The following is a 27,873-nucleotide window of genomic DNA, read 5'->3' as shown; positions in this document are numbered from 1 at the left end:
TGTAAACCTAAAATTAACTTAAATATTTGCTACTGCATTCCATCATCTCTAATGCTTATAAATTGCTAAGTAAGTTACTACACCTATGGTATTCATGTCTATACTTCCTTTCACTCAAATGCAAAAAGCACTGGAGGACTAGTTATAGCCTTTAAATCTCTGGATTCCTGGGTAGAAATTCTGACAGATCAGATTCCTTTGACCTCAACCTTAGTGTTTATGAACATTTCAAAGTCATCACGTAACTTGGTATAATTTTGATTTTCTTTCTAATCAAGAATCTCAGGAGTTGAACATGACTACTGTAGGTCAGGATCAAGGTGCTTTGGTTGAGCTATGTCAGTTTGAAAAAAGTAAATAAGCACATTGGTGAGAGACTTCTAACAAACTGGGTCTTCCATTACAAGAGCTGGATGATACTGGGGACAGTAAGAGAATTCAACATGTTGTATAATAGCATCTCTTGGTGGTATCCTGTCCAGCCACAGGGAAACGTCCACTCTGATCTTCTTGTCGAAACTTAAACTATGCATTTCTTCAGCAAAGGAATGATATTTTAGTTCAGTACAGCTGTTGTGGGGTAATATGCACAAGGCTGAAGTCTAACAGAGTAATTTGCTGTTGAATGCTCAGTTGATTAGTGTCTCTACTCTTACTGTTTTGAGTTCTTCCTATCTGGTTCATCATATAGTTTTTTTTGTTTGTTTTTAAAGTATTCTGTACAGCATGCATCTGGTTGCTTGTGACAAATGTATCTCTATTCCCAGTAGAGTAGAAAAAGACAAAAAGACTTCAGGGAAGTTAATCAAACTCTTGATATACACACCAATATATAGGAATAGGGAGATATTGAACTTGGTAGCTGGCAGAAAATGGACAGCCCTAATGAATTAGGCTATGTAGCAAGTTTATTAACTTTTTCCAGGAGCAATTCTGTTCCTTCTAGCAAAAACCCCATCTTCATTATAATCTACAAAGTTCCTGTCCTCTTGCCTACAACCTGTCAGGGGGGGAGATTCTCTTGCCTGCAATAAGGTTCCCTCAAACCTTTAACATTCTCAGTCTGATATAAATATCTTGTATTTTAACTATCTTTGGGCTAGTTTGCACTGGCAGCGGCATTGCTTTAATGTGGCTTGTGTAGTCATGGCAGAGTGCTGGGAGAGGTCTCCCAGCGCTGTAAAAAAAACACCTCAATGAGGGGTGTAACTACCAGTGCTGGGAGCCCAGCTGGAGCCTAGTGCTGGTGTACCTTCTACACAGGTGTTTGACAGTGCTGAAACTTGCTGCGCTCGGGGGGAGGGGGTGTAGACAAGCCCTTTACTCATACAGCAGGAGATACTGATTTCTTATCTCAATTTCTGGCAGTTAAGTAACTGTTGTTTCAGGGAGACCCTCATCATGGTGCGGTTGTGGGAGGAGGAGGAGGTGATGAGCTATAGCTTACCCTCTCAAAAAAAGCATATTTCCTTGGTTAGTCCAGATTGGTTTTGCTCATCTCATCTCTTCATTCTGGCTATTGAGAACTACTTACTTAGCTGCCATGTCACGGCCACAACAGAGCCTTCATAACTAACAGCTGAAGCTACGTCATACTAGCAACTTTATAAATAATGACCGAAACATACACACTCAGTTCTGAGGATACTACTAATTAGTCTTTAGAAATCTCAGCTGGTGAACCAAGCTGATTCGAGTCCCAGAGAGTTAGGCAGATCTTACATCCAGCTGCTGAACAGCAGGCAACATTCACCTGGAATATTTGAGTGAACTTCCCTGGGTGAGGAGTGAGAGATAAAGGCATCAGAGGACCAGTCTCTGTAGCAAGAGCTCTTACCTCTGGAATTCTCTTCCACTAGAAGTATGTGTATTAGCTGGGCCACAGTCAAGAAGTGCTCCAGTTTCTAACTGTAAGTTCCGGATCCCTTAGCATACAGAGATGGCTCTCTCATTCCTCTCTGTAAGTTTGTAGTGCCAGATTTTTGACTGGTGTCAATCAGCATTTTTCCTAGCCAAACAGGAAAAAAAAGCTTGGTTAGTTTTGAACCAAAACTGAATTAGGTAGTTTGTTTGTTCTCATTGTAATGAAAAATAGAAAATTTTGTTCAAGTCAAATGAAATGTTTTGAATGTCAGTTGACATCTTTAAATTTTTTGTTTTCAGAGGGGGTTGTCAGCAGAAATTACTTGCCAAATTTGACCTGAATTCACAAATAGTTTTGGTGCCCCGAAGAAGTTTTGGGGTGGATTTATCATTTGCAGAGCCAGGCTACATGGAAGACAATGGAGCTAGGCTGATTTGCACTTGCTGAAAATCTGGCCCATAGTGTTATGGAGGGCTTGGAGTTTCCCTGTGCTTGGCAAAATATTGCTTGTCATCTCAACGATGTCCAGTATACTTTGAGAGTACACTGATGGCACTGATATAGCAACAAAGCAGCTTCTATCTTACAAATTTTCTCAGCTTTGCCTCTAGTCATGTGGGCAAAGTGCTCAGTTATTGAACTTCATTAATTATTGCCAGTCCAGGAAGGTCCTTTTGATGACCCTTAATTTACTTACATAAATGCTTTCCTTGGTGCTGATTTAATTGAAAATAAACTGAGTTTAACTAGACTGCCTAGCCTCTCAGCTGGGCATCTGATCACAGTATTATTTTGCCACATCCATGGCCTATGATCAAAATATATATTTTATTTTTAGTTTGAAATAATCCTAAAATGTTTGTACTGGAGTTAGAGAGAATAAGAGTTATTCTAAGGAAAGCAACATAATATAACTCTTAATTTATAATTGCTTAAATCATTAACATGCATTTACTTGTTTTGGTTCCCAGTTGCAGGAGCTAGTGTTGTCCCTCTTCATCCCCTCCTGCCCTCCCCACCCCCTGCCGTGCACTGTTTTCTTAAACAGTCCACTTTTTGTTTCTTCATTTGATGTACTGTAAAGTCAGACTACTCTACATGAAAGCCTATTCAAAAGCTGGCCTCAATGTTTTATACTTGAACGCTATTGTTTAACTGAAAAACTCATTTGTATACTCTGCTATAATGGTGTTTAGTACAGAGCATGAATTTAAAAAGCAATTTATTATAGTACTAGCTGAAGTACAAATTTGTTGACTAAGTCATTTGGATCCCTGTGGTGCTGTGTGCAGTACCATGTCACTTCAATTTGTGCAATTTAGCAAAGTTTCTACAGAATTACACTAATCCTTTTTTTTTTTTTCAGCTTTCTGTACTATAGTTCCTTTATGGAGTAAAACATAACTTAGAAAAATCACAATTTCATCATTCAAAGGGAAAGACGTTTTCAGTTTATTCTTTAAATGGTGGCTTGGTAACCCTGGTTCTGCTCTGCAGAATTCCTCTTTAAATGGGAATCAGATGATTCTTGAGTTTCTTGGTATATGTTGGGTTTTCTTTGTTTGTGGGAGACTTCACAAGGTCATAATTTAAAAACATAATTGTAAATCCTGCTTATTTGTAGGGCACTGGCTGACATGAACAACGATGGGAGGATGGACCAGATGGAATTTTCTATTGCTATGAAACTTATCAAACTAAAACTACAAGGTTATCAGCTCCCCTCTGCACTCCCTTCTGCCATGAAGCAGCCTCCTGTTGCTATTCCTGGTGCAGCAGGGTTTGGTAAGAGCAAAGTTTTGTTTGGGGGGGGGGGGATTATATTTTGATTTATTTCAATTTCTAAAATTGAAAAAAGGTACTACTTAAAATCAAAATGAGATATAGTTTTAAAACAGCCTAATGAGCCTGCCTCCTTAGCATCCAGGCATAATCAACAACAAGTCAGTTTCCTACTCCATTTCAGACCCTGCTCTGCTCCCTCGGTACTCACCATCACCAAATATTAGGAAAAGCAGATGGGCCTTGCACCATGCTGTGAACAACAGAGCTGGGCTGTTTCAGACCAAGGGGAGTGAGTGAATTCCGAAGTTGGGGGCCCTCAATGAGACCACCTTGCTGGCAGTTTCCTTAGGTCTTCATTAATGGGTTCCAGCTCTAACACCTCTGCCACAGTTGCAATCAGCGACCTTGATTTAATTTAACCAAAATTGTGTGGGAGCAGTCCACACCTGTTGGCCTATGCAAAGAGTGGCATTAATAGTAGTAGCCAGAGTGGCTACTGCTTCTGGTGTTCTTGTAACTAGTATTGCTGAAGTGGTCATGACACCAAAGAAAGGATTGGGTAATGCAGGATTGAAATAGATGGCATAAAATAAATGGGTGGGTCAAAGCCTGGGTCCTCATGCTTAACATGTTGAGTTTCTTCTGCATTCTGGTGTTGAGCCACTTTACATGTAAACTTTAGTTTGCAACATCTCCTGGTATTTAGATGCCTGGTAATTGTGATCACCATAAAGAGTGAATTAAATAAATAATGTATTTGGTAAGTGTTGCACCAAAACTCACCTTTTAAAGCCTGTACATCTGCTAATTAGTTATTTTTCTCCCCCTCCACTCCCCCAAACTTTTGCTGTTTGGTTTATAAAACTTCATCTAGGGCCATAATAGTTGAGTGAAGTTCAAAAGAACAAATATTGGACTTAAGAAAAAGCATAAAAGATTGAAATTATGAAGCAAGAAATCCAGCAAATAATTAGGTTTTCTTCTAGCCCACTGTAGACATGCTCCCAGCTGCGTGCATGTAGCCTCACCTCTTTCCCCAGTGGAATCGCTGAATCTCCTTGACCTCCACTTGTCAGCTGTGCAGCTGTGCTCATACCTAAAATATCTACTTACTGTGCTTTACCCTATTAGCTTTGCATTGTTTTGGCAGTAGGCTGTGAGCAGTTCTGAAACTCATTTTTGGACGGTGGCTAAATGTAGATTTTTTTTTGGTTCTCTACCCACTAGTGTTTGACAGTGCTGCTCTTCAGCTAGCACACAGTGAACAATTTTCTGAAGGCAGGTTTCAGAGTAGCAGCCGTGTTAGTCTGTATCCGCAAAAAGAACAGGAGGACTTGTGGCACCTTAGAGACTAATTTATTTGAGCATAAGCTTTCGTGAGCTACAGCTCTCTTCATTGGATGCATGCAGTGGAAAATACAGTGGGGAGATTTTATATACACAGAACATGAAACAATGGGTGTTACCATACACACGGTAACGAGAGTGATCAGGTAAGGTGAGCTGTTACCAGCAGGAGAGCGGGGGGGGGGGGGGGGGGAGGAACCTTTTGTAGCGATCATCAAGGTGGGCCATTTCCAGCAGTTGACAAGAACTTGAGGAACACGGGGGAGGGATCATGGGAAAATAGTTTTACTTTGTGTAATGACACATTCACTCCCAGTTTTTATTTAAGCCTATTGTAATGATGTCCAGTTTGCAAATTAAATTCCAATTCAGCAGTTTCTCCTTGGAGTCTGTTTTTGAAGCTTTTTTGTTGAAGAATTGTCACTTTTAGGTCTGTAATCGAGTAACCAGAGAGACTGAAGTGTTCTCTGGCTGGTTTTTGAATGTTATAATTCTTGACATCTGATTTGTGTCCATTTATTCTTTTACGTAGAGACTGTCCGGTTTAGCCAATGTACATGGCAGAAGGGCATTGCTGGCACATGATGGCATATATCACATTGGTAGATGTACAGGGGAACAAGCCTCTGATAGTGTGGCTGATGTGATTAGGCCCTGTGATGGTGTCCCCTGAATAGATCTGTGGACACAGTTGGCAATGGGCTTTGTTGCAAGGATAGATTGCTGGGTTAGTGTTTTTGTTGTGTGGTTGCTGGTGAGTATTTGCTTCAGGTTGGGGGGGGCTGTTTGTAAGCAAGGACTGGCCTGTCTCCCAAGATCTGTGAGAATGATGGGTCGTCCTTCAGGATGGGTTGTAGATCCTTGATGATGCGCTGGAGAGGTTTTAGTTGGGGACTGAAGGTGATAGCTGGTGGCATTTTGTTATTTTCTTTGTTGGGCCTGTCCTGTAGTAGGTGACTTCTGGGTACTCTTCTGGCTCTGTCAATCTATTTCTTCACTTCAGCAGGTGGGTATTGTGGTTGTAAGAATGCTTGATAGAGATCTTGTAGGTGTTTGTCTCTGTCTGAGGGGTTGGAGCAAATGCAGTTGTATCTTTGAGCTTGGCTGTAGAAAATGGATTATGTGGTGTGGTCTGGATGAAAGCTGGAGGCATGTAGGTAAGTATAGCGGTCAGTAGGCTTCCGGTATAGGGTGGTGTTTGTGACCATCGCTTATTAGCACCGTAGTGTCCAGGAAGTGTCTCTCGTGTGGACTGGTCCAGGCTGAGGTTGATGGTGGGATGGAAATTGTTGAAATCATGGCGGAATTCCTCAAGGGCTTCTTTTCCATGGGTCCAGATGATGAAGATGTCGTCAATGTAGTGCAAGTAGAGTAGGGGCATTAGCGGACGAGAGCTGAGGAAGCATTGTTCTAAGTCAGCCATAAAAATGTTGGCATACTATGGGGCCATGCAGGTACCCATAGCAGTGCTGCCGATTTGAAGGTATACGTTGTCCCCATTGTGAAATAGGTGAGGACAAAGTCGAAGTTCAGCCACCAGGTTTGCCGTGACATTATCGGGGATACTGTTCCTGACGACTTGTAGTCCATCTTTGTGTGGAATGACAGCATAGAGGGCTTCTACATCCATAGTGGCCAGGATGGTGTTTTCAGGAAGATCACCGATGGATTGTAGTTTTCCTCAGGAAGTCAGTGGTGTCTTGAAATAGCTAAGAGTGTTGGTAGCATAGGGCCTGAGGAGGGAGTCTACATAGCCAGACAATCCTGCTGTCAGGGTGCTAATGCCTGAGATGATGGAGCGTCCAGGATTTCCAGGTTTATGGATCTTGGATAGCAGATAGAATACCCCTGTTTGGGATTCTAGGGGGTGTGTCTGTGTAGATTTGTTCTTGTGCTTTTTCAGGGAGTTTCTTGAGCAGATGATGTAGTTTCTTTTGGTAACCCTCAGTGGGATCAGAGGGTAATGGCTTGTAGAATGTGGTGTTGGAGAGCTGCCAACATATTGTTCTTGTTCATATTTCAACCTATTCATGATGACGACAGCACCTCCTCTGTCAGCCTTTTTGATTATGATGTCAGAGTTGTTTGAGGTGGTGGATAGCATTGTGTTCTGCACGGCTGAGGTTATGGGGCAAGTGATGCTGCTTTTCCACAATTTCATCCTGTGCACGTTGGTGGAAGTACTCTATGTAGAAGTCCAGTCTGTTGTTTCGACCTTCAGGAGGAGTCCACCCAGAATCCTTTTTTTTGTAGTGTTGGTTGGAAGGTCTCTGTGGGTTAGTATGCTGTTCACAGGTGTGTTGAAAATATTCCTTGAGTCGGAGATGTCAAAAATAGGATTCTAGGTCACCACAGATTTGTATCATGTTCGTGGGGGTGGAGGGGCAGAAGGAGAGGCCCCGAGATAGTGTATGGTAACACCCATTGTTTCGTGTTTTGTGTATATAAAATCTCCCCACTGTATTTTCCACTGCATGCATCTGATGAAGTGATCTTAGCTTACAAAAGCTTATGCTCAAATAAATGTTAGTTTCTAAGGTGCCACAAATTTTCTAAAGCAAAACTCTTATATTTCTTTGGTTAGCATTGCAGTCACATAATCCTGTAATATACATACACTATAAAATATTATGTTCTTCTCCCTAAAGCATTTCATGTTGCCATTACTAATTAAGAGCTTGGTAACCCTGGAGTTTTTCCAGAGTCTTTATCTTCACTTCAACCTGCTGTCTAATTCTAGGTTTACTGCTGTATAACTCTGCAGTCTGCAAACTCCTTAAATTATTTTCTGATACAAATGATTCTAAATTGGAAAAATGTCTACTTTTTCTTGTATGCAGGTATTGGCGGCATTGTCAGCATGCCATCTCTTACAGCTGTAGCCCCAGTACCAATGGCGTCCATTCCAGTAGTAGGAATGTCTCCACCTTTAGTATCTTCTGTTCCTAAAGCAGCAGTGCCTCCCCTGGCTAATGGAGCTCCTGCTGTTATACAACCTCTGCCTGCTTTTGCTCATCCTGGTATGCTGCATACTGACACTATGTATTTACTTTTTTTCTGTTAACAAATTGTTGAGCAATTTTCTTTGTATTCAAAGAGAGAATATGGTATTAGTAACTTATTATTTTAAAGAATTGCTTTATTTAGGGAATACACTTAAATTGGGTTAATTCAAATAGGATAAAAAAAACTTAAACCTTCAATAGAAGAAATCTAGGTTTTAGATTTTAAAACTTAGTTTCAGATATTTCTATACACAAAACAACAATCACCATGAACAAAATGTTGGCACTCTAGTAAAAGTACAATTAAATTAGCTTGCCCATCATCCAGAATTGATACCTACAAATTGGTACTCCTTACCCATTAAGATAATACTGTTCTTTGGATTACTTTCAAAATACCAGAATATGCAGTATTCCAATTTTTATTTTATAAAGTAAGCTGCTCTTTAATGTATCAACCAGATTTATATTAAGAATGCAAATACAGGAAGTCATGAAGGTGATGTGTGTTCTATTTTTTGTGGGGCAGAGGAGAGGTTACTAATTTATTATTGTATTGGGATCATTGCCTAAAAAAACCCCAAACTGATTTTAAAATCGTACTTGTTTTGTGGGGTTAGTAGGTAGTTGTCTATCATTATGAATTGTAGAGATATGTTTCAAATTTACTTTTATGATTATTCTTACTATTACAGCCACGTTGCCAAAGAGTTCTTCCTTTAGTAGATCTGGACCGGGGTCACAGTTAAACGCTAAACTGCAAAAGGCACAATCATTTGATGTGGCTAGGTAAGTTAGTGTGGAGAGTGTGTGCACGCACATGTGAAATATGCTGTAGCAGGCAGTATTGCCTTAAACTCCAATAGATTAATACCATTCTTCATTGAACTTAACTTCTGTAATTCAGAAAAATCAAGTCTTGTCAAGTTATTACTTCAAAGGTTTTATAGAATATCTTAATTAAATGTGAAATACTAGATTAGTTACAAACCAGTGAATATAGCATTTAACTGTTTTAAAAGTTTCAAGTCACATTAAAACATGAGGCTTTTGAGTATGTACAGAAAAGTACATGCCTAAAATGAGCCTAATCTGGTTCGTTTCATATCACTAGGCCACTCCTTTTGTGCTGCAGAAAGATAACACTTACATTTTTCTTAGAAAATAGAGAAGTAGTTTCAGAAGTAAAATATTAAAATGTGGGAACTGTGGGAGTGCTGTCCAGAGACTTTCTTGTAAGTTTTTTTTGTTATATGTAAGAATTTATTAAAAGACTGGTCCAAGGAGACATCAAATATTGACTTAGAGAACTTTGATGGGGGAGGGAAGCTAATAGTTGCAATATAGTGTTGAGGACTGAACAGTTGTTCAAATTCCTGTGGATTTCAGGGAAGAAAAAAATTGCTGCTTCACGTACCAATTTTTAAGTGTTTAAAAGCCAAACAAAATTTTATCTTAGCTCTCCAGGTAAATTGTGTTTGGAAGTTTCTTTTGTGTCAGTGTTAGATGCTAAATGTCACTATTACTTGTCTGTAAATGAGATTAAAAATGTCTTGCAACTCAAACTTTTGTCTGAGTATTGTTGGGACCACAGTGGAAGCAGTATGCTGTAATCCCCACACGGGGAGGGGAGTGTACCGCTTTCACCAGTGTGAAGTAATAGTGATTTAGCTCCATAGGGACTGAAATCTAGGACTCCTTAGGTAAAAGAACTGGATATTCCTTAAGACAGCTATCACAGTGATAAGGCAAACTTCACCTCTGACTCTCTGGTCTCTTCTAGAGCTCGGTGGGATATGGTTTTCCTTTCCTGTAAAACCTTTGAGATTTCAAAAATTTTCATGTTACATATTGGGATGAGCCTGAGACCTTTTGAAGTTTGGAGATGGAGAATACGACAGTGGGCAGACTATTCAGGGATCGATTTCTCTCAATATCTCCTGTTGGAGCTGTTCCACTGTGTATAAAAAGTATTCACTGGGCCAGAGAGACACTAACTTTATAGTCCAGCGAATAGGGCAGTCACTTGGGATGTGGGAGACCCAGATTAAAATCTGAACTCTGAGTCAGACAGAATGCCCTAACCATCATGTCGTTAGCTATTCTGAGGTAATTGGGGTCTCATTTTGATCAGAAATTCCATCATTTAAACAGGTATGGTTCCACAAAATTTTGATTTTGATGAATTGGCATTTTCTGATGGAAAAGCATTTTTAGTAGGGCTGTTAATTGCAGTTAATTTGTTTTGAGTTAATCTCTTGAGTTAACTCAATTAAAAAAAATTAATTATGATCACAGTTTTAATCACACAGTTAAACAATAGAATACCCATTTAAACTTATATTTTTGGATTTTTTTTACATTTTTCAAATATTGATTTCAATTACAACACAAAACAAAGTGTACAGTGGTCACTTTATATTATATTTGCACTGTGAAAGAAATAGCATTTTCCAATTCATTTTATTACAAGTACTATATTGCAGTCTCTTTATCGTGAAAGTGCAACTTACAAATGTAGATTTGTTTGTGTTACATAACTGCACTCAAAAACAAAAACTTAAAACTTTAGCACCTTCAAGTCCACACTGCTGATGACTGGTTCTGCTCAATAACTATTCAAAGCAGTGCAGACTGATGCATGTTCATTTATCATCATCTAAGTCAGATGCCACCAGGTTGATTTTCTTTTTTGATGGTTCAGGTTTTCCAAATCAGAGAGTGTTGCTCTTCTAAGACTTCTGACATCAGATTCCACACCTCATCCCTCTCAGATTTTAGAAGGCACTTCAGATTCTTAAACCTTGGGTACAGTGCTGTAGCTATCTCATATTGGTACCATCTTTGTGTTTTGTCAAGTCTGCAATGAAAGTGTTCTTAAAATGAACATCTGCTGGGTTGTCATCCAGGACTGCCATAACACAAAATATATGGCAGAATGCAGATAAAACCATGGAGCAGGAGACATACAATTCTATCCCAAGGAGTTCAGTTACAAATTTAGTTAAATTTTTTTTTTAAAACGATAGTCATGATCATGGAAGCATGTCCTCTGGAATGGTGACTGAAGCATGAAGGGACATACAAATGTTTAGCATGTAAACATGGTATGTAAATACCTTGCAATGCCTGCTACAAAAGTGCCATGTGAATGCCTCTTCACTTTCAGGTGACATTGTAAATAAGAAACAGGCAGCATTATTTCCCATAAATATAAACAAACTTGTTTGTCTGAGCAATTGGCTGAAGAAGAAGTAGGACCGAGTGGACTTGTAGGGTCCAAAGTTTTACTTTGTTTTATTTTTTATTGCAGTTTTTTTTTAAATCTACATTTGTAAGGTTCAAATATTTGTAAACAAAAATATAAAGTGACTACTGTATACTTTGCATTCCATGTTGTTGAAATCAATACATTTGAAAATGTAGAAAACATCCAAAATATTTAAATAAAATGGTATTCTATTGTTTAACAGTGCGATTAAAGCTACGATTAATCATGATTAATTTTTTTTAATCATTTGACAGCCCTAATTTTTAGAGTTCTACCCTGAATCTGTTGATCTGTGCTGTAGTGCTTTTTCCTTTGGGCTCCAAAATGCAGTGTAGACATACCTTCTCAGACTTGAGCCCTGGGCTGCCGTTCTTTGTGATCAGTCGTGATTATCTCAGCAGGCCTGACTTATCTTCAGTACCTGCAGTACTGTTCCCTCTGGAAACAGAGACAGTGCTTTAAGAAGGCTATCTACCCACTGATTATCAAAGTATTACTTACTTAGAACCAAAATGTTTTAGAGAACAGATCTTAAAACAATAAACTATTCTCTACACATCGCTGCTTCTCTAAAGCTTAACATTGCAGGGAGCAGGAAAAGGTCTGTTTTCTTCAGACTCCCTCCATAGATCTGCTGTCTGTGTTAGCCTGTCCCCTTTGACACCCTCTCACAGATGACACCTCCTCCAGTCTTCCCTTTTTGATTGTTCAGTGTTTGTTTGGAGGATATTTGTCTAGGTCCATTGTGTTGCTTTCCGGCTTGTTTTTCCCCCACAACCTCTTATTAAGCTACATTAGAACAGGAAAATCTTATAACTTGTTATACAATAACTTCACTGACTAGTTCACATACAGTGTTCTCTTAGATTATTACATAGCAGCTCCATATCTGTCACCACAGCCATCCAATACTGAAAATAAACAGGAATAGATTGTGGGGGGATGGGGACAAATGCACACAAATATGGTGGCTTTTCAGTGATCAGTATTTTAAAAATTTTTAATTCACCTTTCATCACTTAAATTAAGACAAATATTTTGTATTCTAGTGCAAAATGTAGATGTACTTTAAGATTAAAAGAATCTTACTAGTTTAACAACTTCAATTTAAAATAAATATATAGTGTGAGGAAAGGGGGTGGGGGGAGATAAGGGATGCAGACTGGCTCTGGCAATGTTAGAATGAAATATAAGAGTCACTACCAGTTTAGTGGTTTCAGCCCTTCTCAGCTCAGTAGGGAAAGTAGTTGCTATGCAATCTGTTCAGTGGCCTACGTGAAAAAAAATTGGATTGTCTGTCCAATTCTTACTGTGTCCTAGCGGTCCTGGCATGTTTGGCAGACTTAATAAAGGACCAAGGGTTAAATGGGGCTGAAGACTGATTAATTTCATTCCTATACCTGCTCTCTCCAGTTCTTAGTACTGACACACATTGGCAGCTAGCATGACGAAACTGTCTCTGCAAATAGCTGACCTATTTAAAAATACTTGTATTTTCCGTTAGCTCTGTTTGTTTCTTTTCAGCTCTGTTATCAGCCTCTGGTTGGTTGCTAGGCTGGAAAGACACCTGGTTAAGGTTAGCATAAGATGAGAGATGCTGTTTCTACCACTAAATGGAGAGTTTCCAACCATACAATTGAACAAAGATTTTTGCATATCTTGGATCTTCCAAAGCACTGAGACTACTCTTCTCTACCTTTCCAGAAAAGCAAAGCTATCTATGACAAGGATGAATATTTGGCCTAATTTGGGATAAGAAACATGCTTTTAAAATGCTGAACTGGGTAACTGTTCTCAACCACAACTTCAATAGTATGTAATGTTTTTGAAGTAAGAGCTGGGAAAAATTGTTGAATGAACAAATTCAGATGTAAAACTTGAACTTCAATCTGTCCTCCTGTAGCTTGAAACACATGAGTATTTTTTTTTCCCCTCTCTCCTAATTCTAGTGTGCCTCCTGTAGCAGAATGGGCTGTTCCTCAGTCATCAAGACTGAAATATAGGCAGCTGTTCAATAGCCATGACAAAACTATGAGTGGACACTTAACAGGTATTAGAACAATTTTTATATTCTTGCTTCCATTTGACTGATCTTTGACAATTATATCTGTTAATGTGGGTGCTTGAATTATGGAAGGCGAGTGAAAGCAGATTTTGCATACTGAAATGAGTAACTTTCCAAATGGGGGGGAAAAAAGCTTATTTTCTATATTACTGTTTTCCATCCGCCTTTGATTACAATTGAAGAGCAAACATATGATCATTTGTGAGTGGTTGCTACTTAGGGCTTGTCTACAACCCGGGAAGTTAGAATACAGCAAACAGGGTGTGAATTTATGGCACACTAGCTACTCTGCCCTATCTCCCCAAGTGGACATTCTGACTGCACTAAAGAGCCTGCACGAGAACGCATTTAGTGCGCAGAGTGTTGACTTGGGGAGATAGTGCAGAGTAGCTAGTGTGCCGTAAATTAACACCCTAGTTTGCTGCATGTTAACTTCCATGTGTAGACAGGCTCTTAGTAAAATGGGCGAGGGTTGGGGAAGGGATTTCCAAAGTCACCTGATGCCCCTGTGTGACAGCCTTCAGTTGGTCCACCGAGCCACTGGGGGGTGGTGGAGAGCTACTGCCTCACCGGCAGGCCTTGGCCACACCTTTGTCACTAGGGAATTAGCGGAGAGAGGTGTGCCAGCAAGAGTCTGTGGCACACCCCTCAGGCGGGGGAATACCGGCAAGAGTCTGTGGCATTGTTGGGATTCTGCTACGCTAGGCGGGTTGGCCGGGGTAGGGGAACGCAGGCCCACCCAACTCCACTGCCTTCTAGCCCAGGGCGCTGATAGTGGCGGGAGGAGAGGGTCCCGCCACTGGCTGAGCGGGGAGCCATCCGCCACACGCTGACCAATAGACCCACCGCACTGTGCTTCTGCCCCTGGGCTACTTCCTACCCGGTCTCTCGAGCGGGTCCCTCTGGTCCCTCCGGCTCGTCAGGGCATTCAGCTGCTGGCAGCTCCAGCTCCAGCTCCGTGTCAGGCTCACGCTGGCCCGGGTTACTGCCTGGCTCCTCCAGGTACTCGGCGGCTGGCAGTCCTGGTAGCCCCAGTCCTTCCTTCAGGTCAGGTTTCTCCTGGCCCAGGGCCTCCCCTGGCTTGGCAGCAGGGTCTGGAGGGAACAGCCTGTGTCTGTCTCCCTCTCTGGTGCTGCCCTGACTGGGCTAAGGGCCCTGCCCTTTGTACTTCCTGTTCCACCCCACCCCTTCCGGGGGTTGGAGTAAGCTTGGTCTGGCCCCACCCACTCAGGCTGGGAGAGTGGCTCTTTACCCTCTGGTTCGGAGGGAAACCACCCTGGCTCCCTATACCCTGTTACAGGATTATGAGAGGTACTGGGCACCTGCAACTTCCATTAGCTTCTTGCTAATTTTTTCCTCTCCTCACTCCTGCTTTGACACTGATTGATTTATTGTAAGGGTGATCCCTTCTGGACTTAAACTCTAACTATGACTCTGAGATCCATGCCCCAGAATTTACTTAATTTTCTTTTTGAAACTTACCCTGCCGGTATAGTTGGACAGGGCTCCTGATCTCCATTGATCACCCAAAAAGCAAAGGCCTTTGACAGTTGTGGAATTCTTCTTGTCATCATTACTCCTGGTTGACAACCTACCAAGCTGGTGAAAGTGTTAAGTAGTGATTAACACTTTCACCTGGCTGGCAGCCTCATCACCTGGCTGGTAGGCTGTCATGGCTTGTAGGCTGTCAACGAGGAGCTTTTCTCTTCAGACCACACACACAGTTGCCTCTGCCCAAGAGGGAAGCCCCCCCCCAAATGGGGGGAGGCACTGAGCATGTACCGGAGTCCTCCCTCACTCTTATGTCATCCCAAGAGTTTATTGCGAGGTATGAAATTGGTTGTGGCAAACTGTGACTCCTGCGAAGGGCATGGGTGGCTGGGTCAAGCTTTGTGTGCCCTTTCATGAGAGACGTTTTCCCCATCATGATAGAAAACTGCCTGTGCAGTGGGAAAGGGTACATCAAATGTGGGATTATTAACCCTAGCAGCATTCCTTAATTTTAGATATTCTGTTAAAATAACTTCCCTCTTGTGCACCATGACAGTTTGTTCTGAGTAGTAGTATGTTCAGCTCTAACACATAGGGAACTGATATTTTTCAGGTCAGCCCCTTAAAACTGAGTTCTGCTCCAGAATGTTTGCTGATTTTTTGTTTGTTTGTTTTCTTAACCCTTGTTCTAATTTGTTAGGTCCACAAGCAAGAACTATCCTTATGCAATCAAGTTTGCCACAGGCTCAGTTGGCTACAATATGGTAAAGATAGTTCCTTTAATTTTTATCAAATCAGAAACTGTACTTATCACTCTGGATTATACCCTTCTCCCCCACCCCCCCACTAACTTGTTAAATTTTGCAGTCTTTTTCTTTACACAACATATACATTAAAAATTGCATACTTGTACACGTTAACATTACTATTTAATAAAGGGCATTATCAGAGGAATTAGATTAGTTGCCACTGCATTTTTCTAATGTCCGCTAATTCTTACAAAATATAAAAAATGGTTCATAAAAGGAACTCTTCAAGTTTATTTTACATTGGATACCTATAGTAATTCTCACCTTCTGTGTGGGTTGAAAACATATCTGACATTTTTACTTGGTTTTGTCTTTTAATTGTTTGTAAAAAAGCTACTTTGTTTCTCTTACCTGTAGTGAAATTATACCCCAGAACTTAATACAAAAAAGTATTTTTTTAAAATGTGTAGTAAAGAAAACTGTAGCCTCTGAAAATTGTCCTTTATCCCTAGTTGTGTCCTGGCAGAAGCATTAACTCTTTGAGTTTCTTCTCTTTGATGTGCTTTAAAGGAGTGTCCTTTGTGTTTTATCTCCGCATTCTTATCTGCCAAAGTGGATTGCCTTCTATTAACATAACCAACCAGGTCTCTCATTTCTCCTTCAGCCTGTGTAATCTCTTGTACCTTGCTGTGTAACTGCATAGTGGCTTTAGTATTTATTTATTTGCCTTTTTACTACTCTCCTGGTATTTTGGTTCCTGATTGTTCAGGGTCACCTTCTGTGATGTTTGAAATGGCCTCCATGCCACTTGATTTCCCCTGTGCTAGGATGTCAACTATATTTATTCTCATTGTTCCTAAACTCCTCGACATCCTGCACGCATCCTCATCCTCCAAAGTAACCCTTCCTGTCAATGAGACCCTTCTCGACCCCACCAAGGTGCTCTGCAGACCCCAGTGTCTATCCCACCAATCTGCAAGCAGGCAGACAAAAAAAATTACATTCCTGCAAATGACATGGAATCTTTTTTCTCACCCCACTCCAAATTCCTTCGTTGTCAATGCCGTACACAAAAAGGGACACCAATACCAACCTCAATCCACTGCTCATGACAGACTGGAAGCAATTGGATCTATGGACGCACAGCTTTATTTATCTGCTACGCTCCAATTCCAGATATCCAACTACGAGGTTCTCATGGCCAAATACGATTATCTCAACTATTCCAAAATACAGGAACTTTGCTAAGACCTTCCTGATGACAAAAAAGAGCAATTCCAGGCATTTGTATCCAAAGGACACCTCTTGGCCTGTATGGCTTTACAAGCCCCCTTGGACTCCATGGATACCACTGCCCATTCCATCATGACTGCAGTAGTCATGAGACGAGCATCATAGCCGCACCTCTCTGACATTCCTAAGGAGGTACAAGCTACTGTCGAGGACCTACCCTTTGAGGGCCACAAATTATTTGCGGAGTGTATGATGAGTCCCTACACTTCCTTAAGGACTCTTACGTAACTCTCTGCTCTCTTGTCATTTACTCACCAGCGTCAACTTCCTCCATGATCCCGACCACAGCAATACACCCCCCAACAACACTGCGATACTCAACACTGTCAACAGAAGCCCCATACCAAGCACATACATGACTCCTCAAGGGGCAACCTCTCACATACCTTTGGCCAAACAACAATTTTGAAGCTGTGTTCGAGGCCCTGAGAAGCCTCCCCCTATTCCAGTGAAAACAACCATCTCCAACATCCCACCAGTTTGGCGATATTCTGTCCCCTTTCTTTCCATCATGGCAGCTACTTACCTCAGACAAGTGGGTCCTAGGGATAATCAAGGAAGGATACTCCATTCCTTTCCTATCTACCCCCCGACTCCCCGTCCCTCTTCAGGGACCCTTCTCACAAACGCCTTCTACGAGAAGAAATCACCTTCTGCAACTGGGAGCCGTAGAGCCGGTCCCATCCCAGCGTAGAGGGAAGAATTTTTGTTACCATTATATCTTGATCCAAAAGAAATCTGGCGGATGGAGACCAATCCTAGACCTTCAAAACTTAAATGAGTTAGTCAAACTGCAATGCTTCAAGATGGTTATCTGTTCTACCATTATCCCAGCACTTGAACATGGGGACTGGTTCTTGTTCCTCAACATCCAAGACTCATACTTTCACATCACAATATACCCTGCTCACACACGGTTTCTCCATTTCATCCTGGGGACTGATTACTAGGGCTCAGTGTCTGTCACGGAAGTTGCAGAAGTCATGGGTTCCGTGACTTTCCACAACCTCCATAACTTCTGCAGTGGCCAGTGTGGCTGACCCCAGGGTCTGCTAGCCCTGGCAGTGGTGCCGCTGGCTCCAGGCGCCACCCTGCCCCAGCAGCAGTACCTCCCTCCCTCTCACACCCTCTCACCCTCCCCAAGATTAAGTCATGGATAGGTCACAGACCATGAATTTTTTTTATTGCCTGTGACCTGTCCGTGACTTTTACTAAAAATACCCATGACAAAGTGTTGCTCTTCAAACTCTTGACAGCACCTAGTGTGTTCTCCAAAGTCCTTGTGGTAGTGGCTGCCTATCTACACAAAGAAGGCGTAATCGTCTTTCCATACTTAGATGACTGCTCTTCACAATGTCTGAATGACAATGGACCTTTTCTCAAGCCTCAGCCTTCGCATAAACCTGGAGAAATCTACACTAACATTGGTGCAACACCTGTAGTTTAGCGAGGCACAATTGGATGCCATACAATCCAGAGCCTTCCTCTCAGCTCACAGATTTTTAGTTATAGTTGATCTTGTGTTCACGGTCAGAACCTGTCCCCAGATCTCAGCCAAAGCACGTCTCCAATTACTTGGCCACATGGGAGCAGCCGTCTTCATGGTAAAGTACGCATGTGTTATATCTCCAGGCGTAGCTACGTAGTCTATGGACCTCACAGACGCATCCTTCACAAACTCCTATCTATACCTATGAAGGTCAAGAACCGACTAGTCTGGTGGACACAGACCAAAAACATCTGTGTTGGGATCCCTTCCCTTCAATCAGTGCCGTCCATGATTCTAACAACCAACTCCTTAATTGATTGGGGAGTACACCTTCACACTCGCACAGTGCAGGACTGATGGTCCTTAACCAAATCCATCTTACACATCAACGTCCTCGAGTTATGAGCAGTCTGCAGTGCCTACTGATGTTTTCTCCCACTAATAGTGTGATGTGCTATCAGAGTCGTGACTGACAATGTGGCTTGTATGTTCTACATCAACAGGCAAGGTTGAGGGAGATCCCCCTCTATGCTTAGAGGCACTGAAATTATGGAATTGGTGTATCCAACACTGCATCACTATCATAGCTGCATGCCTCCCTGGACACCAGAACACCATTGCAGACTCACTGAGCAGGAGATTCTCCTACAGTCACACATGGGAACAAGATACGTGAGTCCTTCAGCACATCCTCAACCGCTGGGGATTACCCTCCATAGGCCTCTTGGCCACACCAGCGAACTCCCACTGCCCTCAGTTTTGCTCAACATTGGGTCGAGGATGCAGATCCCTGGAAGAATCATTCCTTATCACATGGGATACACTGGTACTTTGTGCCTTCCCTCCCTTCTGTTCAGAGTACTCCACAAGAACCAAGGGGACAGAGCCAGAATCATGATTATAGCTCCGACATGGCCACCCCAGAACCGGTATACTTACCTCATTTGCGTGACAGTATGCTCTCCAACCACTCAGCGACTTCTTTCACAGGATGAGGGTTGCATCCTCTATCCCAATCCACAGCTACTCCACCTGAACACATGGCTCCTCCATGGTTCCGGGATTCAGAAATAACCTCTTTGGAAGCAGTTAAACATGTACTTTCGAACAGCAGGCGCAATATGACTAGACGCACTTACCTCCACAAATGGACTAGAATTCAATCCTGGTGCACCTCCCATTAATTTGAGGCACTGAGTTCTCCATTACCACTTATCCTGGACTATGTTTTATACCTTTAAAAGATTGGGGTTATCCACAAGCTCCATAGCTGTGCATTTGGCAGCCTTCACAACCTTTCACTGCGAGATAGACGGCCACTCCATCTTCACCCACCTGCTCATTAAATGATTCCTGAAGGGACTCCAAAATCTTTACCTGGCTTGGGACTCTGGTCACTAGACCTCCATTTGAACCAATGGCAACTTGCTTCTATGTTCATTTATCGTACAAGAACAGCTTTTTTTTTTATCACCTCTGCCCGGTGGATTGGTGAAATTTTTCATAAAGACAAGGTTACGCTACGCCCACACCCAAAAGTTTTATCTGAGGTACCATCCTCTTTCCATCTAAACCAACCTATCCACCTTCTCTGCTTCTTTCCAATGCCACACAGCAACCCACATGGGACAACATTGTATACCCTGGACATCAGATGAGCATTAGCTTTCTACCTGGACAGAACTAAACCTTTCAGGAAATCACCATGCTTATTCCTCCCAATGGCCAAAAGATAGAAAGGAGCAGTCATTTCTAAGCAATGCCTTTCCAAGTGGATCTCGCAGTGTATACATCTTTCTTACTAATTACACAATCAATAACCTCCCCCTGAAACTAGAGCACATTCCACTCACTCACTCTCCACCTTGATCGCCTTTCTTAACAAAGTAGCCACGCACATCAGCGGACACTTTTAGCCATCTACACCATTACTCAGGACGCCGCATCAGATACTCCTCTAGGACATGCTGGCCTATTATCCACAGTAAATGCCTCTCCAAAGCTCCAGCTTTCCAACTGGGGGTAATGCTTTATAATCACCTACAGTGGAGCACCCACAGAGACATCACTTGAAGAGAAGGTTACTCACCTCTGTGCAGTAACTGAGGTTCTTTGAGATGTGTCACCTATGGGTGTTCCACTCCCCATCCTTCTCCCCTTTGCTTCAGAGCTGAAAGATAAGCTCTGCAACAGAGAAGGAACTTGGGGGTGATCAGGCCGTACAGTGCTATATATATGTCCCACTCACAGTGTGTATGTGCAGTCCAACAGGCACTGCTTATGAAGATCTCTAATCCCAGGTGCAGGGGGTGCTGCCACACCTACAGGGGAGCACCCGTATATGAAAAGAGACTTGCACTCCATGAGGGAGGTGATCTTGCTCACTTCCCTGAGGCTTATCCTCTGGAAGTAGAGCAAGTGTGGTTGTGTGCAGGAGGCAGCATTTGTGAGCCCATGCTGGGGATGGCCCCACTAAGGAGATCAGTGGCACAGACATGGATCAGTGGTGGGTGGGGAAGGGAGGAATAGGTTAGTGATCTTCCAAATTCTGCCCACAAATAAAGCCATATACGCTTGAGATCTCTGCAATATGAGCCTTGCCTATATGCTTTGAATCTAATAACTGATGAAGCTACAACTCTGAAATCTAATGATGAAAATTTTAAACTCGTAATACGAATAAAGACATTTCACACACGTGTCAAGACTGGTTTAGGCCATCATCAGACATTATTGCCTTGGTTTATACTTGGTTAACATTCAAGTTTTCTTTGTATTTGTCAGTGCTGGATCTTAACTTCTTTTAAATGAAAGCTTAAATTCCAAGAACATGGTACCAGTCTCCAGGAAAAAGTGCTGCTGTGCTAAACCACCATAAACAAGTCCAATTTGACCCTCGCTGCACTGCATTGTGCAGTGGATATTTGTGGGAGGAACAAGACTCTACCTACCAATCTTGCCTTTTGTAGTGGGTGCATAGGGTGAAGGAGTAGAAACTATGGACCAGATGTGGATGCAGAGATTATAAATTGGGGGAAGAGGGGTGGCACACTTGATTTCAGCCCAGCCGTAAGATATTTTAAACTTAAATGGGGGGGAAATTGTTGTCAATTGTCTAACAATAGAAATAAGAAAAAATGAATCACTTGTGAACTGATAATATAGAAACCATGCCACTTAACCAGTATTTGAGTTTAAAAATTATTTTAAAGCTGATTTATTTGGGTCTTTTCATTAAACAGGAATCTTTCAGATATTGACCAAGATGGAAAACTTACAGCAGAAGAGTTTATTCTGGCTATGCACTTAATTGATGTGGCCATGTCTGGCCAACCATTGCCACCTGCACTGCCTCCAGAATATATTCCACCTTCATTTAGGTAAAATGGTTATAAATTGTGCAATTTAATTCCTAAACTACTTAATCTTGGCTTTGTTTGGGAAACCTATTTTGATCTTTCCGTTCAGTTGTGTGGAAGTCGAGGATAAGAGGCTGGAAAAAGCTGCTACTTATCCCATTATCTTTGCATTGCACAGACAGCATGCAATACTCTCTCACTGGGGAAATGTCTGCTGTAGCTTTTATTATTGGTTACTGGCAAATGAAGACGCTCCATCACAAGAAGTTACTTTAAGAGTACAGTTCTTGTCAATAAGTGAATTTTAGGAAAATAAACTGAGAGCTAAAGCAATTTGAACTAAAATGTATTGTAATTCAGCTACCCAGTATTACCCTCCCTTTTACTGCACCACAAGGAGATATGTGAGAATTCAAAACTTGCCTGAACTTCTACTATAGTAAATTCTGGCTTGTGGTCCAGTAGTATTTATGGATTTCAAACACTGAGTTACTCTACTTCTTTTTCCATTTTCCTTTTCCAAGGCAAAATTGCAATGAGATGGCACCTTTACATATGTTCATTGTCTCAGGAACTTGAAATTTAATCTTACAGATAGCGATTCATAACTTATTACACACAATGTTTTTTTAATTAAACTTTGAGTTTCTGTATCTCCTTGCTTCTTGAGCTCTTGCCTAGACCATAGTTGTCAAACATTTTGGCCATAATTGGTTTACACAATTTATAACTATTTTTAATTGGCAGAAGAGTACGCTCTGGCAGTGGCATCTCTGTGATAAGCTCAGTAGCTGTAGACCAAAGGTTGCCAGAAGAACCAGTGTTGGAAGAAGAACAGCAACAACTGGAAAAGAAATTGCCAGGTAAGTGAGTTTGCAGTGTTGTTGTAGCTGTGTTGGTCCCAAGATATCAGAGACAAAGTGTGTGAGGTCATATCTTTAATTGGACCAACTTAGTTGGTCAGAGACAAACTTTTGAGCTACACAGAGCTCTTCTTCACATGAGTAAGTGTAAGTTTAGATATGCTCTGTCCTGTTAAAGCAGAAAGCACTATCAGCTACTCACATATCTTAATAACATTAAGATTTTTGTGTTAAGGTTACATTGTGATGCAAGAAGCGTGGCTAAGATGTTGCTGTGTCCAACTGATTCCCAGTTTCTGAAATGGCTTCTGTGGACCATTGTCAGCAGACACGGGAACAGTTTTCACACTGCTTTATCTTGCACTGATGGCTGGTAGGCCCAGACTGGGGCTACTGCAATAATGGTAAATGTTACTTTTGACCACACACCCCCCCACTCGCCCCTGGACTTGCACCGAGTGCATTTTGGCCTGTGTGGAGAATCAGGACCATAGTGTGTATATACAAGTCTATTTTATTGTAATCTGTGTACTTTGTTTTTATACATTTTTAATCAGTTCTGTTTAAGAAGGTATCAAGTTTTCTGAACATTAACTAAATGGCTTCTGATATTAAAACATCTAAAACTTTATTGAGGAATTCTTGGCTTATGATTGGGTTGATACGTAGTTGTTGGTGTGAAGCAAAAGTAACAACCAGCAGCCAGCTGGGCTTATCCTGCATGATGAGTTTTTAGAGCATATTTCTAGTTGAAATGTTCACTGCATTCTTTCAGAGAACTAGAGAAACAAAACTTGTTTCCACCCATCCAAAGTGTACTCCTTTTTCTTCACTAATGAATCTACTCTATACCACTCTGTGGCAGCAAGATGGTGGCCCTGGTAGAATGATGTGTGGTATTGCCACCCCCTCAACAGGCTTCCTGTGTTGTGCCTTGAAGTAGTGCCAATCCTGGAGTGAGAGATCTAACTTGAATCCTCAAACTGATGTCTTGTGTGGGATGTGTTATCACTATATCACTGATCTAACCCTGAGGCAATTAGTGACTGAACCAAACCCAAAGCTTGGTGTCATATTTTCACTTGTGTCTTAGTGTTGTTTTATCAGAAAAATATCTTGAAATCATGCAATATGTAGCTCACAGAAAAATACCTTTGTAACTGCAGTTAAATTGCTCTTAAGCTGTTATACTGCATCTCAAACTTAACTTACCTCTTTCTGTGTCTGCTCTATTATAAACAAAGTGCTGTAAATAAAATGATAATCAGTGAATATATTAAGTGATTAAATGTGAGGCTCAAGGTGAGCACAGTAGTTTAAAAATTGTGCTCTTCACTGTCTGGATTCAATTGGACAGTTTTTTTCAGAAGTTTTCTCAATAAATTAATGAATCATAGCCTGCACTTTCTTGGCTTTGTAATAAGTTAGCTTCCACCTCAGTGGTGCGACATGGCAGTGGTTTCTAATCTCCTAGGAAAGTCATAGCTTTTACTAGATTAAAACTTGGACTTTTGGTTCTCAGTGAACAACACACACTTGATAGTATACAATTCACATATGTTGAGAGGCTTCAAATCCTAGAGTATGCAAGACTGGGGGGGAATGGACTGCCTAAACTCCAGTATACACATCTGGATAGAAGCTGAGCTTGTGGCACACAGGAGCCCAAAGGGTAGGCCTGGAATTCATCCTTCAAGTAAAGATGAGGGCTTTGGTGGAGATGGCAATATAAATGCCAGTGACAACATCAAAAAGTATTCATTACAGTTCTGCTTATCCGTAGTTGAGAACGAGGTTGGAATACTGTTGGACACTTGTTGCATGTAGCAAACTGTTCTTGGTTCACCAGTCTGTTTTCATAGTCCTTTTGGTTGGTTGGTTGGTTGGTTGGTTTTTCGACAAAGCAAAGCTTAATTTCACGATTCACATTTTCTTGTGTTGAAGTTACGTTTGAAGATAAAAAACGTGAGAACTTTGAACGTGGCAATCTGGAGCTCGAAAAGCGGAGGCAGGCCCTTCTGGAACAGCAACGCAAAGAGCAAGAACGTCTAGCACAACTGGAACGGGCGGAGCAGGAAAGGAAAGAACGTGAACGACAGGAGCAAGAACGTAAAAGACAACTGGAGCTAGAAAAGCAATTAGAAAAACAACGCGAATTGGAACGTCAGAGAGAAGAAGAAAGGCGGAAAGAAATAGAAAGGCGTGAGGTAAATGGATACAGAGGTACTAGTGTCTCTGAAAATTGTCTTTTGATCTGAACAAAACCGAAAAAAGTATGCTGGCAAGTATTTTACTATGCTTTCTTTATTATAAAAGTCTTTACTTGTTTATAATTCCTTAGAAACTAATCAGTTTATTAGTGAAATATTTTTCCTGCTACAATTAAGGAACAGACTTCAGTTTCAAGTTTCCTGGAAGTAGATAGAGACAACTTTACCTAAATCTAGAATGTTTTCTTGTTAAATGTCTCCCATCATACTGAATGGATCAGACAGTTAGATGTAGCATAAAGTGTTCTTGACCTCCAACCTCAAAACTTTTTGCAACGTGAAGTGGTCCTGCTTTCAATGAAGGAGCAAAGACTTCTGCCTGGGGTTGGAAATTCTTCATGCTTCTGATGCAGTCAGTACATTAGGTGAAGAGAAAATTCAATGGCAAGCTTAGGAAGAGCTGCTGTGTTTTGAAATCACCACACTTTAACTGTTTTTAAAATTTAATGGAGCAGCACTTGACCTTCTGCTCCCATATATGTTTGAGAAATTGTGTGTGATTATTCAGAGTTTATTGAAATGTCAAATTAAATGTGGGTTAATTTATTAAAATGGAAGAAATGTACATATTTAAAAAGTATCGCCTTTGCTGATTGTGGCCTCAGTTGACCAAGGGTCTTAAGCACATGCCTAACTTTAAGCAGTGGGATGATTCTCTTGTTGTTAAAGCTAAGCATATACTTAAGTACTTTTCTGAACAGGGGCATATATTAATGCTTCCAGTGTACACTATACTAGAACTATTCTAATGAGGGAATAGGGTAGATTCACAGACTGGGCATTTCAACAGTAATTGTTTTTTTACATACTATAGGCTGCAAAAAGGGAACTTGAAAGGCAAAGACAACTTGAGTGGGAGCGTAATCGTCGGCAAGAACTACTAAATCAAAGAAACAAAGAACAAGAGGACATAGTTGTGCTGAAGGCAAAGAAAAAGACTTTAGAATTTGAGTTGGAAGCTCTAGTAAGTGAAGATCTTTTTAAAATGTTGTAGGTTTAAGTATTTTATTATATATGACCAAGCATTTCCAAAAAACTTGTATTTAAGAGAAAAAATATAGTGGTGATCACTATAATGAAGTACAAGATCACAGTAACAAACACTACAGAATCTTGATTAGTTTCCATAATTACATCTTGGTTTTTATTCTACAACTAACCGACTATTTTTAGTTTTAGAAAGTGTATAAAATCCAGACTTGCATGATGAATTATTGTAGTAACCATAATGTATCTCTTCTTGCTGAAGAATGATAAAAAACATCAGCTGGAGGGAAAGCTTCAGGATATCAGGTGTCGATTGTCTATCCAAAGACATGAAATTGAGAGCACAAACAAATCTAGAGAACTGAGAATTGCAGAAATTACACACTTGCAACAGCAGTTACAGGTGAGCATGCTGGTGATTCTTATGTTTAGCCTTTAGGCTTGTTTTATATCCTCACCCATCTGGAAGCGTCCTGACCAAACTTCCCCGCCAAACATTGCATGCTACTTTGTCATTCCTGAACAGTTCCTCTAATTCATTTTTATAGTGTCTTTCATCCCAAAAGATCAAGTCACTCTTAAAATTATGTATAGGAATTGCTTGCTACACTGGAAGTTAGCAGCACTTGATTGAACATGCACAGCAATATCTCAAAAAGAAAAGGAGTACTTGTGGCCCCTTGGAGACTAACAAATTTATTTGAGCATAAGCTTTCGTGAGCTACAGCTCACTTCATATGATGTATATCTGATGAAGTGAGCTGTAGCTCACGAAAGCTTATGCTCAAATACATTTGTTATTCTCTAAGGGGCCACAAGTACTCCTTTTCTTTTTGTGAATACAGACTAACATGGCTGCTACTCTGAAACCTAGCAATATCTCACACTTTTCAGATTGGAAGAAGTAATTTAAATTGTCGATCTGAAAATGTACAGGGAATTGAGGGAGGTGGATTTTTTATTAAAATACACATTTATCTATAGGAGCCCATCCCATACATTCAAATATAAGTACTACCCATAAGAACTAGCTACCAAACTCCTCCAACCCTCAATCCAGCCCCCTCCCAAGTTGGAATTCACCAGCACATTGTGGCGAACAACAGTCTTGTGAAAAGCCTGTATAGCGAACAAAGGCATAACAAGATCAAGAGGCTGGAAGATGGAAAACTGAAGATGGAAGTAAGAGTGAAAGTTTTAATGATAAGGGTAGTTAATAATTGCAATAAATTACCAAGGATTTGGTAAATTCTCCATCACTTAGAATCTTTGAATAAAGATTGGATATTTTCTGAAAGATAGTTCCAGTTTCAATTACATGTTACTGATAGCTCCAATTCAACAAAACATTGAGTGAAATCCCAACCCCTGTGGTATGCAGGAGGTTAGACTTTTTTATTCCTTCTATGAAGTTGTGAAAAATGCCATTGGACTGTAGATGACAGAGGTGTTTAATGCCTATTTGGCTTCAGTCTTCACTAAAAAGGTTAACGGGTGCCCAGATGCTCAACACAACTAATATCAATGGCAAAGGAGAAGGAATGCAAGCCAAAAAAGGGAAAGAACAGGCTAAAGAATATTTAGATAAGTTGCATGTACCTTAAGTCAGCAGGGCCTGTTGAAATTGATCCTAGGTTACTTAAGGAACTAGTTGAAGCAATCTTGGAACCATTAGCAATGATCTTTGAGAACTCTTAGGAGGATGGTTGAGGTCCCAAAAGACCAGAGAAAGGCAAGTGCTATGTTTGCCTATCTTTAAAGGACCCAGGGAATTATAGATCAGACAACCTAACTTTGGTGCCTGGAAAGATGCTGGAACAAATTTGTTAAACAATCCATTTATAAGCACCTGCAGGATAATAAGACTATCAAAAATAGTCACCATGGATTTGTTAAGAACAAATCATGCCAAAACAACCTAATTTCCTTCTTTGATAGGGCTATTGGATGGGGGAGAAGCAGTAGATGAGATGTATCTTTATTTTAGTAAGGTTTTGACATAGTCCCACAGGATATTCTCATAAGCAAAGCAGGG

The 27,873-nt window shown here is 41.0% G+C and overlaps 1 protein-coding gene and 1 long non-coding RNA gene across 26 annotated transcripts in view; one reads left to right on the top strand and one right to left on the bottom strand.

Annotated features, from left to right (window-relative positions):
- Positions 1–27,873, top strand: part of ITSN1 (intersectin 1) — a 228,939-nt gene that overhangs the window by 68,910 nt on the left and 132,156 nt on the right. For 17 of the 25 annotated variants that reach the window (XM_038406525.2, XM_043508140.1, XM_043508169.1 and 14 more), the window contains 10 exons: positions 3,489–3,649; positions 7,837–8,016; positions 8,697–8,790; positions 13,222–13,322; positions 15,529–15,592; positions 21,602–21,739; positions 22,466–22,581; positions 24,526–24,788; positions 25,666–25,815; positions 26,101–26,241. In XM_038406525.2, coding sequence (XP_038262453.1) covers positions 3,489–3,649; positions 7,837–8,016; positions 8,697–8,790; positions 13,222–13,322; positions 15,529–15,592; positions 21,602–21,739; positions 22,466–22,581; positions 24,526–24,788; positions 25,666–25,815; positions 26,101–26,241 — 1,408 coding nt within the window. Of the gene's footprint in view, positions 1–3,488; positions 3,650–7,836; positions 8,017–8,696; positions 8,791–9,183; positions 9,237–13,221; positions 13,323–15,528; positions 15,593–21,601; positions 21,740–22,465; positions 22,582–24,525; positions 24,789–25,665; positions 25,816–26,100; positions 26,242–27,873 lie in introns of those variants that run through there. The other 8 variants (XM_038406583.2, XM_043508185.1, XM_043508190.1 and 5 more) reach the window with 2 other exon arrangements.
- On the bottom strand, positions 187–14,639 carry LOC122458757. The gene is made up of 3 exons (XR_006278988.1): positions 14,218–14,639; positions 11,614–11,710; positions 187–2,008 (listed from the first exon to the last, which is right to left on the bottom strand). It is a non-coding gene; the product is annotated as an uncharacterized LOC122458757 (long non-coding RNA).

Source organism: Dermochelys coriacea, chromosome 1 (assembly GCF_009764565.3).
Source record: "Dermochelys coriacea isolate rDerCor1 chromosome 1, rDerCor1.pri.v4, whole genome shotgun sequence".
Lineage (NCBI taxonomy): Eukaryota > Metazoa > Chordata > Testudines > Dermochelyidae > Dermochelys > Dermochelys coriacea.
The sequence above is the reverse complement of the archived record's forward strand: the minus strand, read 5'-3'. Positions and strand labels throughout refer to the sequence as shown.